The sequence below is a fragment of the Eretmochelys imbricata genome, chromosome 8, assembly GCF_965152235.1.
Source record: "Eretmochelys imbricata isolate rEreImb1 chromosome 8, rEreImb1.hap1, whole genome shotgun sequence".
Taxonomy (NCBI): Eukaryota; Metazoa; Chordata; order Testudines; family Cheloniidae; genus Eretmochelys; species Eretmochelys imbricata.
The window spans coordinates 71,683,599-71,705,750 of record NC_135579.1 but is presented as its reverse complement, the minus strand read 5'-3'; the positions used below and the strand labels follow the sequence as shown (position 1 = coordinate 71,705,750).

Below are 22,152 nucleotides of genomic sequence, written 5' to 3'. Positions count from 1 at the left end.
CAGCTCCTGTGTTGTCCCCACTACACTGCTGTTTTTGGCATGCTGGCTCGAGCAGAGTCAGTGTATATCTGTCTACCTAAGCTGGGAATCTCACCTTCCACCTGCAGTGCAGACATACTTTTAGATTTTTCCATCTTAATTTTGTGGTTATGATTTTCAGACATCTCGTGGTGAGTTTGACTCCAGTGAATATGAAGTTCGAAGACGATATCAAGATTTCCTTTGGTTGAAGAGCAGACTTGAGGAAGCACATCCAACACTGATTATTCCTGTAGGCTTGCTAGATTTTTATGTTGCATTTGGTTTTTTGTTTTAAATTTATTTGTAGTGAGCTTTGGAGAAGTCTCTTTCAGGGTTCTGGGTTCTACCAACCATTAAGAAGCTAATGTAGTTTGATTAATCTTTTATGTGTATGTGCAAAATTCAGAGAAAAATAAGGGCATTACGCTTTTTCTTAACCTATTCTCCGTTCATTTCCTTTCTCTTGATTTTATATCTATTCTGATGCATTATCCATTGCTAGAATCAGATTGAAACACTGTGTTTACTATGTTAATTTTATAGTTTTTCTGTGTAGTGAATTGTACAAGAATGTGTCTACCGTCTCCTGGGTAGTAGGACTACTTGTAGTATATGTAATATGCAAAGTTATACAATGTTTTGTTTATTTATTTTCCCCCTCAGCCATTGCCTGAAAAATTTATAATGAAAGGAATGGTGGAACGATTTAGTGATGAATTCATTGAGACTCGAAGGAAAGCATTGCATAAATTTTTGAACCGAATTGCTGAGCATCCAACTTTGACTTTTAATGAAGACTTCAAAATATTTCTTACTGCACAAGCCTGGGTAAAAAAAAAAAAAAAAATCTCCTGATTTATAGTTATAAGAAATTATGAACTGCCTTACTAGGGGCCTGCATAGTTCAATATCTTCCTACCAACCATGGCTAGTTATAGAAGCATCATAGGAAGGTGCAAGGAATCCTGCAGTAGACAGCTATTGAATAACTTGCCCATAGGAAAAATTTCTTTCTGATACCCATCAGTTTGTCTTTTATGCTCTGAAGCATGAGGGTTAGTATCCCTTCCAAAACTCCTATTCTCACTCTTCTAATCCTGGCTGTTCTTGCTATCCCATGTAAATGCCTAAGATTATATAATGCATGTGATTTTAAATTATTTTGTTTTGATATTTCTCTCTTTTTGCCCTTATTCTTTAAAAATAATAGTAATAATCTGTTCATTGACAATGCAGCCAATAAACCACCATTTAATTTCCCACTGTAGCTGTGCAGAATGTATTCACTGGAAAAGAAAGCAAGAATTTTGTCTTCCAAAGAGCATAGTTCTGAACTTAACCAAATGTTTCACTAGCAGTTTATAGAAGTGCAGGGAAAGGAAACGGAGGCGGGGAGGGGAGAGGCTGCTTTCCACAGTAAGAACATAATTTTCCCCAATGGATGACTTCTCTCTGCACATGCTTCCCTCTGTTTTCTTTCCCAAAAGTCTGCATACTGGCTGACTCTGCTTTAAGACTGAAAGGGGAAGAGGCTTGTATGGTCTTAATCCTTCCCTTCCTATTCCCCCTGCATGCTCCCTGCTTCAGTAGAGCGTGGCTAGCCTATGACACAGAATGGTTGTCCTTGACCATACAACCTTCAATCAAAATATAAAAAGGAAAATTAGTAAAGGGATGGATGGCGGGGAAAGAGAGTCTTATTGCTACATATTTAATAACTTTACAATAAGATCTAGGCAGCAAATGAAAACCTAAAGTAGTTTGTTTTATAAATGCCTGTGTAGTTTTATTGTTTATTTGTTTTGCTTTAATTCTAAACCATGGGTAGAAAACATTAAAATATTTACAAGGGTATGTTGTTCTTGCAGGAACTTTCATCTCACAAGAAGCAGGGCCCTGGCTTGTTTAGCAGAATGGGACAAACTGTAAGAGCTGTAGCATCCTCAGTAAGAGGAGGAGGAGTTAAAAATCGTCCTCATATGTTTACAGATATAAATGACTATATGGAAACATTTAATCAGAAAATAAACTTGATAGACAGAATATCCCAAAGAATTTACAAGGAAGAAAGGGGTAAGTAGAAATAATGAACACAAGCTTGTTTTATTGACTTCAGAAAGTAATATATTGAACAAGTAAATTACTGTGAAAAGTTAGTTTGCTTTCACTGTTCTGCACAAATTGCTGCTTTCTAGCAAGAGAAATGGAGAACAAGAAACTTCTTTTCCTTCAACGGCTAATCCTCGGCGTATTGGCAGATCAGTGTGCAACTATGTGGGGATTAGAGGTCCACATCTGGCAGCCTTCTTCATTGGTTTGAAGTTAGGATGACTGCAGAGGTAGCATGCTTATCTCTCAAGAGAAGGAAAATAACTTGCTGATAACCTCACCTTTCTCTTCCTTGTTACTGAGTCATACCTGGAACTTCCTCGGACATAATCAGCATAAATAATATATTAATAGGGACAGTAGTTTAACTATGCTGACAAGAAACTGAAAACTAAGAAAACCTAGAAGTTTGGCTGGTTTTTCACCATACTAATTGGAAGAACACTATGAATGCTTTTTGTTGTGTACAGATGACTACTACTTAAAGGGAAATATAAACACTTATTTCCTAATGACAATCACACTATGAATTCCAGTTGTTTGTAGATATTCAAACCCCTACAAATTCTTATATCTGTAACCAGAATCCCTTTCGTATATAAAGTTTTTTTGTATCTACAAATATAGTGTTCTGTACCTGTCAAACTGAGAAGTTCTTTGTACTTATTTTGAACCTTAGTTTGTGTGTGTAGCCAAATACTGGAGCGTATAGAACAGCGGTCGGCAACCAATGGCACCTGTGCCAAAGACGGCACGCAAGCTGATCTTTAATGGCCCCCTGCTGCCTGCCAGGTCCCAGATGCCGGCGCCGCTCAGCCCGCTGCCAAACCCAGGCCGGCAGCGGGCTGAGTGGGGCCGGTGGCCGGGACCCCAGGAGGTAGCAGTATGCCATTAAAAATCCTACCCGCCCCAGCCTGCTCTTCTCCGCCCTGCCCCCCGCTGCTGGTCTGGTGTTCTGGCTGCTGGCCCCTTCCCAGCTGGGGTCTCGGCTGCAGGCCCCGCTCAGCCTGCTGTTGGCCTAGGTGAACGGAATCCCAGGCTGGCAGACACCGCTTCTGAAAGGTTGCCGACCCCGGTATAGAATCAACAAAGAAAATGTTGAGATGTTAAGGAAGGAATCCCTGATGGCTATCAAAGGATGTCTGTTACTGTAGATGTGTTGTGATTAACAATATGGTGTAATTGATGAAGGGTGCTTACAATCTAAATATGTTCTGTGATTAATAAGGAATATTTGCTGCAGATTTTTATGTGATTTATGAATGATCCATTGAAGTATATTTGTAACTCATTAGGAATTGCTTATTGTCACCAGGTGTTAGTAATATGATTGCGTTAGAAATTCCTTTAGCTTATTAGTCATGTAACATGACATAGTAAATAATTAGGCAAATAAAAATGTCAAAAACTGAACACAGTGGAATAAGTTGTGGGAAAGTTGCTTTTCCTTCCCCCCCACAAAGGAATTTTGTTTGCCCTAAACCAATATGTAAGTAATGAATATTGGGAAGTTAATTGGAAGTGAACAAGCTCCCAACTCTTCACCAGTTGGAAGGTTTGGTAAAGTATACTTTTCTTTCTGTATTCTGTAAAGTGTTGTTGTAAGTACTGATTGATTGTCTGTCTTAGCCAACACAGTTGAAGTTCTATTTATTTGACATGCCTTCTTAAATCTCAACATGTAACGCTATCACATCTGTTCTTTTGGTTGATTGTACATCTTTATTCGGTGTCACATGAAAGAGAATCATAGAATATCAGGGTTGGAAGGGACCTCAGGAGGTCAGCTAGTCCAACCCCCTGCTCAGAGCAGGACCAATCCCCAATTAAATCATCCCAGCCAGGGCTTTGTCAAGCCTGACCTTAAAAACTTCTAAGGAAGGAGATTCTACCACCTCCCTAGGTAACGCATTCCAGTGTTTCACCACCCTCCTAGTGAAAAAGTTTTTCCTAATATCCAACCTAAACCTCCCCCACTGCAACTTGAGACCATTACTCCTTGTCCTGTCCTCTTCTACCACTGAGAATAGTCTAGAACCATCCTCTCTGGAACCACCTCTCAGGTAGTTGAAAGCAGCTATCAAATCCCCCCTCATTCTTCTCTTTCTTCTTTTAAAAAAATATTACCTTTCTTGTTGGTCATAACATCTGTCAGATGGGTTTGTTTGAACTTCATGCTCTTGTTAGAATTTTCCTTGATTTTCAAGAAAAGTTTGTTCTGAATGGAATGTACTTACTTGAATCTTTAAATTATATATTTACTTTTCTGAGCTTGAATCTGATCTGACGCTGATCCTGTGTTTTAAAAATCTCACTGGTCAATACTTTAGGGTTTTCTCTTGCATGTAAAAATTACTTTGAAATGCTGCGCTGTGTTCCATAATAACCAAGGCTTTATTTCCTTTAGCTTACTCTGTCAGTCCAGATCTCTGCATGCCCTGACTAAATTGGGCGTTCCTTGCATAAAAGAAATACATATTGCTCAAAGGGATTTTTTTTTTTTTTGTCTTAGCAGTTCATTCCACTAGGAGTAGTTGTTATATAGTGAAGAGAAGTTCCTGGGTATACATTTAAAGCACCAGCACCAAAATACTGGTGGTAAAGCCTCCTAGAGTTTTATTCACTCTCAAGTGCTGCCAGATGTTGTTTACGTCTAGCCTTTCTCAGCAGTAACCTGCAGAACACTTGTCATGTGCAAAGCTGATTTTGTCTCAGCAGTGAACCATTCGTCAAGCAGCGATGCTTCCTGCTAGTTGTAACCCAATCTGGGATTTTCCATTAAGTTTCCAGAGGCTTTTTAGACCAACTAAACTCAAAACAAGCATCCCTCTCTGCATACACTACTTCATGTGTCTTTTTGTTGGATGTTTCTTCAGTATAAAGTCAACTGTGACCAAGCTGTAGAGGGCAGAAAAAGCGGAGGGACTGTGAAAACCTCAACAGTCAGAATTAAATTAGAAAGACACATTAGAGCAGTGTGGACTTGATCCAACATCATAGCCACTTCAATTTACCTTGGCCCATAACACATGAACATTGCTAATGTGAACACACAGTATAGGGCCATATTCTGCCTCCCTCATCTTTAGTGCCTTACTGAAATTTAATGAGACTGCTACAGAGTAAAGGTCTATAAAAGTGGCAGTGTCTGGACTTACTTTTTCTGAGAGAATACCGTGGCCACAATTACAAAGTTATATTGAGCTACAGAGCTAATGATTGTTTTCTGAAGAGATTTCCTGTACTTAAAAATACTTCCAGAGTGGTAGTAATAAAGCAGTACTTCTGTCATAAATGTAAAGGGAAGGGTAAACCCCTTTAAAATCCCTCCTGGCCAGAGGAAAAATCCTCTCACCTGTAAAGGGTTAAGAAGCTAAAGGTAACCTCGCTGGCACCTGACCAAAATGACCAATGAGGAGACAAGATACTTTCAAAAGCTGGGAGGAGGGAGAGAAACAAAAAGGTCTGTGTCTGTTGGTATGCTGCTTTTGCTGGGGATAGACCAGGAATGGAGTCTTAGAACTTTAGTAAGTAATCTAGCTAGGTGTGTGTTAGATTATGATTTCTTTAAATGGCTGAGAAAAGAATTGTGCTGAATAGAATGACTATTTCTGTCTGTGTGTCTTTTTTGTAACTTAAGGTTTTGCGTAGAGGGATTCTCTATGTTTTGAATCTAATTACCCTGTAAGGTACCTACCATCCTGATTTTACAGGGGTGATTCCTTTACTCCTATTTACTTCTATTTCTATTAAAAGTCTTCTTGTAAGAAGACTGAATGCTTTTTCATTGTTCTCAGATCCAAGGGTTTGGGTCTGTGGTCACCTATGCAAATAGGTGAGGATTTTTACCAAACCTTTCCCAGGAAGTGGGGTGCAAGGGTTGGGAGGATTTTGGGGGGAAAGACGTGTCCAAACTATGTTTCCCAGTAAACCCAGTTAGAGTTTGGTGGTGGCAGTGGATATTCCAAGGACAAAGGATAAAATTAATTTGTACCTTGGGGAAGTTTTAACCTAAGCTGGTAAAAGTAAGCTTAGGAGGTTTTCATGCAGGTCCCCACATCTGTACCCTAGAGTTCAGAGTGGGGGAGGAACCTTGACAACTCCAGAACTGGAATGAACTTAAGCGCACACACTGAACCTATTGTGCATATACAGTTATTTCAAAAAGATCATTTTTCACTGATTTTTTTTTTTTAGTAATATGTTGGTAATAGCTTAATGAGTACAAGTTTGAGATATTTCCATTGACCAAAAATAACAACAAAAAAGAAGAAAGCTTTTTTTCCTGTAACATCTTTTTGAGGATCATTTGGCCAGATTTTGAAACTAGCCTCAGTTTCTGTGCTTTGCATCTATCATTGACTTGAGTACTAATATGCACTAATCTTCGTATTAAGGGTATTATTGTGAAATGAAGGAATATGGTCCAATCCATACTCTTTGGTGTGCATCAGAAGAAGATCTAGTAGATTCATTAAAAGGTGTTGCCAGCTGCATTGACAAGTGCTGCAAAGCTACTGAGAATCGGATGGCAGGACTATCAGAAAACTTGCTGCCTGTTCTACATGAATATGTTCTCTACAGTGAAATATTAACGGTAAGACCATAAAGGTTGCTTACACCAGTGTATTAAGTGACCTTTGAAGAGAGAATCTGCTTTATATGTAATTGATTTTGCAGTCACTGCATTAACTCTTTTTGAGGGCTACAGTTTCTTTCTGCTGCTAATTGAGAACATAACAAATGAGTTAAAGTGGAAAAAAGCTTTTTTTTTTTTTTTAAAGCAAGAATAATTTTCCTTAGAATGGCTGCCCTCTTGCACCAAATCCTCCCCCTCCCCCCGGCTCCCCTATTAATCAGGTAAGATGTGTCCAGTCTCAAAAAGATGATTTCTTTCGCTGTGGTGATTCCTCTCCAGTTTCCTCCTGCAGCTAGCTCCCCATAACAGCAACATTAATGGTTGAAGGGTTGTGTGTCCCTTTCCCTGGAAATTTGTCGCACCTTAGGAAAGGTTTACATGCTAGTGGAGAGAATAGTTGTCCTTACTGTAGAAAGGTTCAAGGAACTACAACTCATGATGAAGATTAATACAGAAGAACTGTCTTCACTCTGTCAAAATATTGACTTATCTAGGAATGGAGACTGATACACAAGGTAAGGCAAGGTTTTTCCCTCCTTTGAGATCTTTCTAAACCTTAAGATCCTGACTTCACTTTTCCAGAATAGCAATGAACCTCTTTAATAGATATGCATCTGCCATATGGACATGCAGATGTTATGCCGGGGCCTAGTACTATGCATTCTGTTCCATTCAAGGCCCTTCTAAGAGTTTCTCTTACAGATTCTCCCATTGGTGGGAGACAACTAGGAAAACCTTTACTTTGTCTTGGTGAATAAGAACACATAATACACATATTAGTACTGAAATTATTAGTTTTACCTTGGAATTAGAATAGATATTTGTTATAATGGCGGACAAACAGAGAATTTCTAATAGTTTCTCCTGTAGTTCTGTATAGGATAAAAGAGGAAGTAAAAGGGGAAAAAAAAATACACAAAAGAATATTAACCCATTTCTTGTTTCAATTTTACTCTTATAACCTTATATTTTATATTTGTAATCAGACAGGAGATACTTTAAGGTACCGAATGGCAAGTTTTGTTATAAGTATGTACTATAGTTGTATTACTTATAATTGACCAAATACTGTTACTAAAAATTCTGTGTAATGTCTGTTTCAAAAGATGCCTTTTTAAAGGCTATCTTATTGAGAATGATTTATCAATGTGTACCAGTCAGGGTGGCAATGTATTTCCTCTTCAACATTAACGTTTTGGCAACTAGCATAATGTAAAATAAACTTCTAACTAGGACTGGTTATGCCCCATACTGTTCAACATGAACTGTACTAAATATGAATACTGTAAATCTCTAAGCATACCTAAATTAAAGAGTAAAAGTTGTTGGGACAAGGTAAAATAAAAGATTATCAAAGAGTTTTTGAATTTATATTTACATACTATCTTTCTTCTGAGTCCTCTTAAAAAGACACAAGCTTCACAATAGTTCTATGAGAGAAGTTTAATTTCAGTTTTACAGATGGGGAAACTGAGACACAGACCTTTTCACTGACTGACTTGATGTTACACAGCAAATCCACAGCAGTTTGGAATATAACTTGTCAGACTACAGGACCAGTAATTATGACAATATTCCCTGCCTTTTTTATGTTAGTTTTTTGCCATTCTACTAAGAATCAAATCTATTGAATTAGCCTTAACTTTAAATAAAAGTGGGCTTGCTAACATTGATAGATTTAGCTGATGATCAAAATTCTTTATCTAAAGATAATCTTCCTTTTCCTTTGCCACCAGACTGTGGTACATAATACATAAATAGCAGACTTACATTGATATTTCCTATAGTATCTGGTATATCATTTTAGTTGAGTCCTATCTCTTATGCTATTGCTTTTATTCAAATAAAATACTTCCAATATTGGGACTTCTCTAAATCATGATTCTTGTAATGGATTAAAATAATATGACTATTTCATAGACTGACTTACTGTATAATTCTTTATAATTTACAGCTCCATAGCCTGACAGATTGTCATAGCATTGGGTTTGGTAGGATTCCTAACAATTTTTCAGTTTAAAAAAAAAAATGGAGGTAATAAAAACAAACCTACAATAGATGCTTTAAAGTTATCTAAGTAAAACCTTTTAAATCTGAGAATTCTATTGAAGGCATAATCTCTAAAGTGCTAAGTACTCTTGATTGCAAGATGTCTTTGTAAACAGATTATTACAATTAAATACAATCTATTTCATCGTAATGTTTTAAAGGGTGTCTTGAAAAGAAGAGACCAAATTCAGGCAGAGCTTGATTCCAAAGTTGATGCTTTATCCAGTAAAAAGGCAGAAAAGGATCTGGTAAGTATGTAAATCTTCCTGAATGTTAAATTTTATCACTAAGGACCCTATTCTGACTAAAAATTAGGAGTTCCCCTGACAAAAATAAGCCCTGAAAAGCCATGGTTTGGGGCTGCACACTTCCTGACTGATTCTAAAAAAATTTGTTCATGCACTGCACAGGAAATAAGAATTGATACAGCTGCGGAAGTGCCCTAGAAGAGGTAGTTAGGATGGTCAAACCTGTCCTTGTTTATGCTTTTTTTTTTTTTTTAAACGTGCATTTTTTGTTTTGGAGGGATCGTGCCCTTCTGGTGAAGCTAATTGAGCTCTTGTCACCAGAACTGGTGGGGCATCTCCATGCTTGTTGCTTCTCCCTAACAAGGGGCCAGAGTTTGACATTTGGCAATAAAGCTGTAAGTTAGTGACTTTATCATTGTAAGACTGCCATTTATTCCTTTAGACTTCCACATTTTAGTGTCAATCTGTTTACCTTGTGAGCCTGGCCAAGTGTCACCCAGCAGCTTCTAGCTACCTTTGTCTGCAGCAGCATCAGTGTTACAATAGTTCGTGTTTATCACTTTTAAGGAATGACCTTAAAAATGTACTTTTGGACTTATTTCCTTGATAGGTTTTCATTTTGTTTTAGACAATATTTGTGGGCATTTCAAAAGGACTTGACATCAGCCTAACTGCTCCCATTGAAATAATTGGTAAGAGTCCCTGTTGACTTCAGTGGGAGCAGAGTTAGGCCAATACTGAGTGCTTTTGAAAATCCCATCCTATGACTTTAATGGGAAAATGTCTGTCTTAAATAGTTTCTAACAAAATGACTGTAAGATCTCCTCCTTTGACACTAGATAAGATTGTGAAAGCTTGATCAGCTTTCTTATGTTTGCAGTTGGTAATAAATTTGAGGGTGCAATTGATGTTACTTGGAAATCTTAAGTACCTGATTTGGGGAGACAGTCAAATACCTAGGTGTGTAAATAACAGCTTGTGCAAAATTGTAGGTGCAAACCAGAGGCCTGTTTAAGGCCTAGACTGAAAACCAGGCCCACTGTGTCATATACTAAACTGATGCAGTGCCATTTTGCATATTGCAAACAAGAACAATCCTATAATGTAAAAATCAGCTGATAGTTTTATGCTTTGAGAGAGAATTGTGATTGAAAACTTAATTACTTTCAATTCAAGAATCATTTACCAACCCAGACAGCTATTTAATTGTAGTGCAAAAAGTACAAGTTAGTCTAGAAATTTTATTTTCAAGCCACTCTTGTATTCTGCATAAAATCCTAATATTTGGTTTCAAAACAGTCAGTCAGATGACATGAGCATTTCTTCTATGAGTATCAAGACTGAATGATTGGGTTGTTCCTCCTGCAGGGTAGTGACAGTGGGTAGTAGATAGCTGTCAAACAAGGGGAAGAACAGTATCCAAGCTCCTGCTACTGTTTTGCCACTTCTCAGGCTTGTTCTTTAATATAAATAACTTAATTTTGGTTCCAGCAATGAACTTCAGGTTTTATATTTTTAATCTAATTTCTGGTGTACTTTGAGATCTTGCTCCTTTTGCTTCACTGCCTCAGAATATGTGAGCAGCTGCATTGTAGGGCAGACAAGATGGCTGACCCAGATTTAGCTTATTTCTTCACTGAGGACACGTCTAGCAATCTGTCTCCATGGGTTTTCTAAATGGTTCTTGTTATGGCTCTGTTTGTTTTGGTAGTTGCTTTTCTAGTATACTCTGCAGCTACAGAGACCTTGCTTAGGCTATGTGCAGTCGAGAAGATGGGGGAGTAAGTGTTAAATTGCTTATTGACTGACAGCTCTGTGCTGCCTTCCTCCAGATAACACAGGTTTTTAGAATTGCCAGGAAATTAGCAGGCAAGCCAAACTATTTTTAATGTCCAAATGATCAACCAGTGATCCTGATAGAAATTGCTGTTTTGTAAAGGATATGAGTATTGCTAATTTATATGAGCAAATAATAGGTAGAAAAGGTTGAAGGATTGCAATAAAAGGGTAGCACAGTTTGTTCTTTGCAGTGAAGGGTGACTAGCAAAAGCAAGCTAGTGCAGAAGGGGGATGTACTGGAGCTTATTATGTCTTACTGAAAGGAAGAATGATGTGATAGGCTTCTGTTTATCTGAAGTACTTATATGATGCCCTTTCCAATTTGACATATGGAGAACCAAGGCACAGTGAGACTAAGTGACTCGCTGGAGCCCGGGACTGAGGCTGAAGCCCGAGCCCCACTGCCCCAGGCTGAAGCCAAAGCCCAAGCACCATAGCTTCAGAGGGCCTCCTGTGGTGTGGGGCCTGGGCAATTACCCTGCTAGCCAGCTCTGCCTGGGTCCCCAACAGGAGGCCCCGACTCTTGCGCAATCTCACTGTTCCCAGCAGGAGTTCAGCTAACTCACAGGGTCACTGTTCAGTTCAATTCCCTCTAGTGTAGTCCCTGGTGGTGCTCCCTAGCCTGTTGCCTATATGAGGCTTCCAGTGTCTGTTTGCCCTTGCTCCCCCGCCCCCCACCCCCCCAAAAAAAAAAAAAACATGACAGAAGGAAAAGGGGAAGCTAGCTACAATCCCAGGCAGGGCTCCCCTTGCTACTGGATCACATTAGCAGTCCCTAGCAGCCTCTCCGGCACCTGGGCAAACTTCCTCTTCCATCTTTTTAAGCTCCCCTTCTCCAAGTGGAGCTTGTTCTGCAAGTGCACCGAAGTGGAGCATCAGCAGACACGGCACTGGGAAGACTTGGGAGCTGCCAGAGCACCTGAAGCAGGTGGAGGAAGAGAGCTGAACTGGGTTCCTTACCTAGGACCCATATCAGACTGCTACTAGTTGGGCTACATGGCTAAGTGCAGTAGCTGGCAACAGGACTAGGCTGTTATTCCAAACTGGAGGGCTGGGTGCTGGATGTGGGGATGGTTGCTGGAAAAGAAAAAGCCTACCTCTGGTACGGTCTGTCTCACCCACCCCTCACCTCAGAGTTGAGGGATCTGCAGCCCCATGTGATGCAATGCAGGGGAGTTGGGCTTCTGGAGGCAGAAGCTTTGTTGGGGGGCCAGCCCCTACCCCTTGTGGTGCCCCGAGAGGGGACATGGGCCACTGGGGACATGTGAAAGCAATTGAAAGTGAGGAGATGCCAGATTTATAGTTGCCAGTGCTACTTTAATTCTGCCCCAGTGTATGGCTGCATTATGATACTGTTTGCTTACATGATTTTTCCTACAGGACCCATGTCTCAATCAGTGCACAGGATGGACGTGCAAGGGGGCAAAATTAATGTTGCGCTGGAAACATAATTCTGGCATTTCCTAACCTTTTGAGTGCTTGACTTTGCAATCTAAATAATGTTTTCATGTAGTTTTTTGCATGAAATACTGTACAGTATAAACGGTATATAAAAAATAATACTAAAAAGTTACAACATTTGTGTCTGCACAGCAAAGATTTGACACAAGTAGTTTCTGTTAGAAGTCTCATAATATGTTTAATGTAAAGACGAACTGGGAGAAGTCTCATGTTCAAACTGTTCTGACATTTGAAATGTGTATTTTTTGTATTCCCCATTTGATTTCTTGTCAGTGAACTAAACATAATGAAATATTGCTATCTGGTGTCGTTTGATACCTACGATATCATATTCTGGGATGAGGTACATATGTTTTTTATTATGTAGTTTGTAACTGAACTATAGTCTCTCTGGAGGCTTTTGAGACAACACATATATTTGGTTTTCATGAAGTAAGAATTTATTTTACTTGTATCTTTTACTGTCCTCCTTTTGCTGCCACTGTGTCTTTTCATCTGTCTTTGATCTGCTCTATACTTCCTTTCTCTTGTCTTCTCTCCTTAGTATACACAGCAAATTTGTATGCCATTAAAAATATAGAGGAATGTAAACAGAAAAAATCCTAGTATGCTCAGTGACTGGAGTAGTTGCATGAACTTCAGCTTACTGCAATTGCTTGGACACAGCAAAGTCTACAATTTCTAGACTGTTACATGATCCTTACTATATTTGAACGAACAAACCTGGATGAAAACTACTTCGAAACTAGAGGCGCTGCTGATTAAGAACCTAGTCCAAGATCATTAAAGTAAATGGAAAGACTTGTTGGTTTAGTGAACTTTGGATCAGGCCTAAGTTTTAGGAAGCTGTTTATTAGAGCTATATGGCGAAAGCTAAGTTCATTTTGTGGAAGACTTCACTATTTTGAAATTTTGGTTTCATTCTGATTTGCGGCAAACCCCCCACCTTTAGAAATTATTTATGAAAATGAATGGTGGGAAGCCCTGGGTGCCCAGACTCTAAGCTGTCCACCTAGCAGGCTGCTTCAGAGCCATGGATCTTGGAAGCTCTGTGAGCCTGGGCTGCCGAAATGGGAAGTTAGTCTGAGGAGTGGGAGCCTGAAAGCCCAGGCTGCTGAGGAGCTGGGCAGGTGATCTAACCGAAACCTGCCTGAGGGCATGTATTCACTGGCAACATTAAAACGCTGCTGCGCAGTGCTTTAACATGGCTCGTGTAGTCACGGTACAGCGCTGGCGTGTACACCCACACACACCCCGCCCCAGCCCACCTCTGCTTCGACTCCACCTCCTCCCCTGAGCGCGCTGCCAAGTCCTGCTTCTCCCTGCCAGTGCTTGTGCGCAAAACAGCTTTGCAAAGGGGGGAGAGGGGGAACGTAGCAAGCTCAGGAGAAGGGGGTGGGGATTTGGGGAAGGAGACCAATAGGAGCGGGGGGGGCGGGGAAGGGGTGGAGTTGGGGCGGGGGCGGGCAGAGGATGCGAACTGGCACTGGGGGAAGCAGCCTCTGGCTGCTGTTATAAATTTGCCACCCCTGCAAATTTGTTGGCCTAGGGGTTAATACGCCGCTGTCTGGTACTTATGTATTTAAAGCTATTCACATATATGAATTGTGCCTTTGAAGTCAATGCACATCTTGAAATCAGTGAGACTACTGAAGTCCTGAATTGGGGCCTAAATACATTTAACCTTCTTGCACAGAAATATTGTCTGCCTCTCCTTTATAAGTTGTATGAAATTTCAATTCTTTCCCAAGTTGCTCTGTGCTATAGTGGAATTGCCAATAGGAAGTATAGAGAAAAATAGTACGCAAAAGGGAAGAGTGAGGAAAGAACCATATTCAAAAGAGGAAAAAAATAAAGGAAAACTGCATCTTTTTTCCCTCAACCCTGTTGTAGGAGCTTATATAATTAGCTGTTATGCAAATAAATTCCCTGATGGAATTTTTTAAAAAAGTTTAATTAATTGTATGTCTGAACAAATGCATTAATTTTCAGCCAAATGGATGCCATTTGTGATGTTGGCAATGTGCATGCCCATTCAAAGGATCACAAGCCAGTTGCTAACTTGCTCTAACAGTCAGGAGAAACCGATGATTAAAATTTGATGGACAACTGTGCAAAATCCTAAAATAGAATATTTAAAATGTAAAGTTTAAATGCCACTTTTTTTTAACAGTGATGAGTAACTAAAGCTGGTTAGAAACTAGTTTCTCACTTCACCCTGGTCTACACTATGGGGTTAGGTCAAATTTAGCCGCATTAGGTCGATTTAAAAATGACTGCATCCACACAACCAACCCCGTTCCGTCGACCTAAAGGACACTTAATCTATTTCTATGCTCCTCCCCGACGAGGGGAGTAGCGCTAAAATCGACCTTGCTGGGTCGAATTTGGGGTAGTAGGGACACAAATTGATGGTATTGGCCTCCGGGAGCTATCCCAGAGTGCTCCATTGTGACCGCTCTGGACAGCACTTTGAACTCTGATGCACTAGCCAGGTACACAGGAAAAGCCCTGGGAACTTTTTGAATTTCATTTCCTGTTTGGTCAGCTTGGTGAACTCGGCAGCACAGGTGACCATGCAGTCCCCCCAGAATCGTAGTGCGTAGGATGTTTCTACGCTCCCCCATCATCTCCATCCCTGAGGTTATCGCAGATTAGAAGGCAAAAAAAATGCACTCGCAATGACCTGTTTTCTGAGCTCATGCAGTCCTCCTGCACTGATAGGGCACAGCTTAATGCATGGAGACATTCAGTGGCAGAGGCCAGGAAAGAATTAAGTGAGCAAAGAGCGGAGGCAGGACGCGATGCTGAGACTGATGGGGGAGCAAACGGACATGATGAAGCATCTGTTGGAGCTGCAAGAAAGCTAACAAGAGCACAGACGCCTGCTGCATCTACTGTATAGAGAGTAGCTCCCCATGTTCCATAGCCTCCTTACCCAGATGCCCAAGAACACGGGGAGGGAGTCTCCGGGCACTCAGCCGCTCCACTCCAGAGGATGGCCCAAGCAACAGAAGGCTGTCATTCAAACAGTTTGACTTTTAGTGTGGCTACAATAAGCAATGTGGCCTTGTCCTTCCCTCCTCCCCCACCTGGGCTACCTTGTCCGTTATCTCATTTTCTTTTTAATTAATAAAGAAAGAATGCATGGTTTCAAAACAATAATTACTTTATTTCGAAGGGGGGCGGATGATTGGCTTACAGGGAATTAAAATGAACAAAGGGGGTGAGTTTGCATCAAGGAGAAACACACACCAGCTGTCACACCGAAGCCTGGTCAGTCATGAAGCTGGTTTTCAAAGCCTCTCTGATGAACCGCGTGCCTTGCTGTGCTCTTCTAATCACCCTGGTGTCTGGCTGCTCAAAACTGGGCGCCAGGCCATTTGCCTCAACCTCCCATCCCGCCATAAACGTCTCCCCCTTACTCTCACAGATCTTATGGAGCACAGAGCAAGCAGCAATAACAGTGGGAATGTTGGTTGTGCTGAGGTCTGACCAACAGCGCCAGCGAGCTTTTAAACGTCCAAAGGCATATTCTGTCATCATTCTGCACTTGCTCAGCCTATAGTTGAACTGCTCCTTACTACTATCCAGGCTTCATGAGCCATGGGAGCAAGGGGTAGGCTGGGGTAGGCGTGACTGCGTGGTGCTGCCGCCTGGGAGAGCAGCCTGAGGCAGAAGCCCCCAGCTCGCAGGAGAGCAGAGTTGAAGCGGTGGAGCCATACACCATGCGCTGGAGATTGCTAGGAGCCGGGCAGGAAGACGTTCCCAGAACCCCCGGCCAAGCTACATGTCCGATGAGGATGTCTACCAGTCCTCCTGCACAGTCTGCTGCAGAGTTGCAGGAGAGCAGAGTTGCAGCGGAAGCAGTGGAGCTGTACACCATGGATGAGGACAGCTAGAAGTCCTACTGCACCATCTGCTGCGAAGGCACCCTGGAGCTGCTGCTGTGCAGCAATGACCGCTGCTGCAGGTGCTTCTGTGTCGAATGCTTGGAGGTCCTGGTAGAGCAAAGTACCTCGGCCAAGGCAAAAGAGCAAGAGCCCTGGAGCTGTTACATGTGTCAACCACAGAAGTGCTATGGGGTGTTACAGTGCCGACAGGACTGGAATGTACGGCTGCAAGACTTCACCAGCGACAAAGGACAGGAATATGATGCACCTAAAATCTAAAAAAGGCCCCGCACATTTCCCAGAGTCACTACCCTTGATAACACAACATCAATGATTGCATTGGCTACTTAGATCACAGCAGCCCCCACAGGAGACTTCCCACAACAGCAGCAGTTACAGTGAGCTGAGCAGGCTCCATGCTTGCTGTGGTATGGCATCTGCATGGGTAACCCAGGAAAAAAGGCGCGAAACAGTTGTCTGCTGTTGCTTTCATGGAGGGAGGGGTGACTGATGACATGTACCCAAAACCACCCATGACAATGTTTTTGCCCCATCAGGCATTGGGAGCTTAACCCAGAATTCCAATGGGTGGCAGAGACTGCAAGAACTGTGGGATAGCTACCTACGGTGGACCACTACGTAAGTCAATGCTAGCCACGGCAGTGAGGATGCACTCCGCTGACTTAATGCGCTTAGTGTAGACATGCAATCAATTGTAAAATCGAATTCTAAAAATCAATTTCTATAAAATCGACCTAATTTCATAGTGTGGACATACCCGTCAGCTTCCTGATTGTCATATTACTCAGAATTATGCTCAAATGCTTATTGTATTTTCTGTGTTTAAGAACAACTCCCTGTATAGCCATACATAAACTCATGCTGCTTTGGCGAACCATGCATGCAATTTTTTCTTTCAAGATTATATTTTTCTTAAAGCCTGATTAAGTATTCTAACATACTAAAATGGTACTTGTAGCCCAACAAACTCAATTTTGTTGAATTTGTGAGCATTAGAGCTATTTATAAATAAAAAGGAAAGATTTTCTTTATCACAATATTGATTATACTGGGGTAATTTTTTGTAGTTAAAATGTTGCATCATAGCGGTGATCATTTCTATTCTGTTTAAAATAAATTTTTCAAGATAATCCTGTGTACAGCCTGTTCTTTTCCTCTATTTCTGTTTCCTAATTTTAATTCAGATAAATGCCTGGAGCAGTGTGGTAATCAGCGTTCAGGCCTCTGATTCTTTCTTTGAATCCTCTTATTTCTCACACATTTTAGAAGATCATGTTGCTGAGCTCTTACTTCTGCTTTGTAGTTTCATTATAGATTTAGCACAGATGTCCTTCAGATCTAATCTGATCTTCAAGTTCCATGTTATCTAATTGAGTGGCAATTGTATTTTCAAGAACTTTTCTTAATTAGAACTTAAACGCCTTTTTCTTGTCTTGAAGGTAGTCTTGGCTACAAAAATTGGTGCACTGTTGTTTTGTTGACCCTAGAGTCAAACTTAAAATAGCAGTAACATGCCATTAGCAAAGGTAGTATTAGAACATTATTGTTGAATTTCTATGTACAAATCAAAATATTCAATATTATGATTGTTGAAACAGTCATAAATAGGTTCTTTTCCTTGGCTAAGATTATGTGTAATAACTTACAATATGGCTTATGCTAAGTAAATTTAGGACATATACAGTAGAACCTCAGAGTTATGAACTGACCACACACCTCATTTGGAACCGGAAATACACAATTAGGCAGTAGTAGAGGACCCCCCCTGCCCCCCAAAAAAGAGCAAGTACGGTATTGTGTTAAATGTAAACTACTAAAATAAGGGGAAAGCAGCATTTTTCTTCTGCGTAGTAAAGTTTCAAAGCTGTATTAAGTCAATGTTCAGCTGCAAACTTTTGAACAACAGCCATAAAGTTTTGTTCAGTTATGAACAGTTCAAAGTTACAAACAACCATCATTCCTGAGCTGTTCCTAACTGAGGTTCTCCTGTAATATACACGCAACTTACCAAGTTATGGCTACTGTGAGAACCACAACTTTGTACTTTCTGATGAGGTGTATATATGTTCTGTGCCCAACCATTCTGTAATAAATAAGCATAGTAGTAAAACGAACAAGATGTGTGCTAACCTTCGCTACTCCACCAGTTTTGCTTTTAGTCGCATCCCTTTTCTCCCATCCCTTGGGTCAGGGACCTAATCTTATTTATCTTTTGAGCACCTACCACGTTTCAGGGTCTCTATAAATGTTTTTTCCACTAAATTTCATTTCACAGGAAAATTAAGCACACACCGGGCTTGATTTTGTTCTCCATGAAGTCAACCGTAATATTCTCATTGACTTCAGTGGTACAGTATGGGTTTGTCTACACTGCAATAAAACACCCGCTCTGGCCTGTTTCAGCTGCCTTGGGCTCACAGGGCTTGGGCTGTGAAATTGTGGTGCAGGCATTTGGACTTGAGCTGGACCCTTATAAATAAGGCTGCAGTTCTGTCACGGAGGTCGTGGAAGTCACGTCCGCGACCTCCATGACTTTCACAGCTGCAAGGGCCGGTGCAGCTGATCCCGAGGCCAGCTGCTCTGGCACCCCACAGCAGCCACACTGACTGCTGCTTGGGCAGTCTGGGGCAGCTGGCCCGGGGCAGCCCCAGGGAATGCCCAAGCAGCAGGCCGAGGGTCAGCCGCACCAGCCGCTGCTCAGGCGGCTGGCGTGGGAGAAGCACCTGAGCAGCAGTCCCCAGGGCCTTGGAGCAGGGGTGACTGGAGGCAGTCGGCCCCCCACAGCAGTGGTATCCTGGGGCCCCACAGAACAGCAGCACCCCAGGCCCTAGGGGCTGCTAAGTTTTTTTAGTCAGGCGTATTTATATAATAAAAGTCATGATCAGGTCACGGGCAATAAACAAAAATTCGCAGCCCGTGACCTGTCTATGACTTTTACTAAAAATACCCATGATTAACTCTTTGCCTTACTTATAAATAAAACAAACATAAATCATTCAGCCTGTCAATGGAAACTAAGTCAATGACAAGTTTTGAAGTTTTAAAATTAAACTGATTTAGCATATTGAGGCATAACACTTTTTGGAACCGTTTTCTTTTTGTAAAATATATGAAACATTTTTCATATTCAGATGAATTTTAAATGGTTAAGACTTTTACTATGTTTAAAAAAATATGTTGAAGTTTTTAACAGGGACTTCAGCATAAAATAATTTGTTTATTTGTTAAAAAGAAGTGCCTGAAAGCAGAAGCTTATGATTGAGAAGGCACCTTACCCTGCTGCTTTCATTATAATTAATATTCACCACTGAGCTTGGCTCCATTTTGTATGGTTTTTAAAATTTATTTTTAAGCAGATATTATATAGCTTTTGATGATCTCAACTCAGATGTCAGATTGAATTTGTCAGTGCAATCTAGTGGTCAAAAATTCTGCTGACAATGAGTGGCATGAACTCTAATCCAATTAGAAAAGCATTTCTGCCATACATGTCGAATCACAAACTGCTGTTAGTGCTGATAAAAGGCTAGTGCAAAATCTTTATATGAGTTGTTAAATTGTTCTTTGTCACTGAATGGTTTAAAAAATAAGAGGTTATAAAGGGTACAAATATTTTGAGGTCAATACAGCTGTTACTGCTGAGGCTTTCTGATTTCATTCAAATAGGTTGAGTCACAAAGTGAACTTCATGACATTAAGGTTTTCTGTTTGAGTAAATCAAGAACACAAACTCATTTTATTTAACCCTGTCTCTCTGCATAACAATATGGGATTTGACATATAGCTAAAGAAAGCCAATAGTATAGACTATTATTGCCCCAGCTGTGTTCTCATACAAGAGAGAACTGAATTCAGCTTAAGTGTGGGATTTAACACAAGGTTTATTGTGAGATAACTGTTCAAAAAAATCTGGAAAACAAATCTAAAATGCTGAAATTGCGGTTATGAATCTTGTTGGAACAAATGAATTAGCTTTTGCTGCCACTATTCTGTGGTTTATACCAACTGATGGACTGATGACAAAAAGACATGGCCTGAAATCTAAAGAGGCTAGAAAGAGTTAAGTCAGATGACAGACCTCTCAATGATGTTATGAAGCCGGCTGAGGAAGTGCATCAGATGTTTTTGTCAGTTCCACTGAAATAATAATAATTTCTTAATTTTATCACTTATGTTATGGAGTCTTACGCTATTTGATTTTAGTGTGTTATATAAATATGCTTATTAAAAGTACTGCAGGTAAAGTATAGTATTTATTATATTTTTTTAATTAGCCAGTAAATGTTCTAGATTTCTAAGGCCTAATTTTCAAGCATCTATATTTCGTTCAATACACCGAATAAAGATCTCTTTATCTGTAATCTTTGCTAAACATATTAAACTTCTTTAAATCAATACATTTTAAAGCTAAGAATTCATATAACCCTTAAGGTAACTCATTTAAAAGACAATTGTTTTAAAGCAGAAATATTCTGGTGGCTACTTCTGTTAACTTTGTGTTTCTTAGCTTAGAATTCAGAGTTACAGTAGAATATTTTGTTTCCCATTAACAGTAATATACTAAAGGTAGCTGGGCCCTACAGGGTTTCTAGACTTGACTTTTTATATCTTTCAACAGTAGCTATTTGGATTTTATTGTCCATTTCTTTTCCTCTGTAAAATGTGTGAGATTCAGATTTTTGCACTCCAGCTCCCCTTTTATTTGTTCATTGGTTGATTGGTTCTGTGGTATCTTCATGATAGTCTGTAGTTTTAGACCACCTTTGTCTTGTCCTCATCCCTTTTGCTTAGCAACTGATTCAGCACCTTCAAAATACTGTATTTTTTAAACCAGAAACATTGCATTATTTATTTATTTTTTGAGGGACAGTCCCGTCTCTTGCAATGCTTTTGTCAAGTGGATTATTCCTCCTTCACAAACTAGATTTTAGTGTCACACATTACCAAACATGATACAATTTACTGAGATCAGAGTTTCATAAGGTAGAAAAAAGGTATTGCTCTGGTATACTTCCTTACATGTCAGTTCATAATTAGTGAATTGTACTTTGTAGAGAACATAGCAATACACACCTATCCCAGATTTAAGTTATTTAGTAGTTAACTCTGCATGCTTAGTTTTGAGGTGGGGAAATAAGGGGGAAATCAGAAATCCTTCAGTAGTATGCCTCTTCTAACCTTTGCTGTATTTTACAATATTTTGCAGATTCTAAGCTTTCATTTTAAAAGTATTAATTTTCTGCCATTCTGCTACAGAAATTCAGGTATCACAGCGTGATCCTGTGCTGCTGTTTTCCAAACATAGCTTTACAAAAAATAGTCTTCAGCCAAATAGCAGTGGCAAAGCCATGAACATACCTCCACCCTGTTCAGTTCCACTGAGGTAATTAATTTGGACCATTTAAATGCTAATGTTAACCACAGACAATATTGTAGGGGTTTTCCTTTAAAAAAAAAAAAAAATTGAAAGCAAAACTATGAATACAACATTTAAGGATGCACAGTTCAAATTAAGTCATGGGTCCAGGATTTCACCCATGACATGTGAAAGCTAAGGTTCCTACAATGTTCCCCAAATTGCACGATACGTCTTACTTATTTGGCAGCCATATAGTTAAATATACAAACAATAATATAATCATGTGCTTACAAAAATGGGGAGAAAATTTTTCATATGTGCAGTGTGCCTGTGAACCTTGCTGTAGCAACGCTAATTTTAGCACTTCTAGCACCGAGTATTTCGGTTTGTGTTTTTGTAAATGTAATTGTGCTGTCTTTCTGTTTGCATTAATGTAGGTTTTGTTTTTAATTTGATAAATTATGAGTAGAGTTTCAGTTTATACTCTCACATCTTTCTAATATTGCAATATGA

At 40.1% G+C, this 22,152-nt stretch overlaps 1 protein-coding gene across 1 annotated transcript in view; it reads left to right on the top strand.

The window, feature by feature from the left end:
• The window catches only part of SNX7 (sorting nexin 7), a 69,116-nt gene that overhangs the window by 26,854 nt on the left and 20,110 nt on the right, over positions 1–22,152 (top strand). Inside the window, exons 3-7 of the mRNA XM_077825356.1 lie at positions 161–271; positions 685–849; positions 1,890–2,094; positions 6,528–6,727; positions 8,980–9,066. Of these exons, the coding sequence (XP_077681482.1) occupies positions 161–271; positions 685–849; positions 1,890–2,094; positions 6,528–6,727; positions 8,980–9,066 (768 nt within the window). The remainder of the gene's footprint in view (positions 1–160; positions 272–684; positions 850–1,889; positions 2,095–6,527; positions 6,728–8,979; positions 9,067–22,152) is intronic.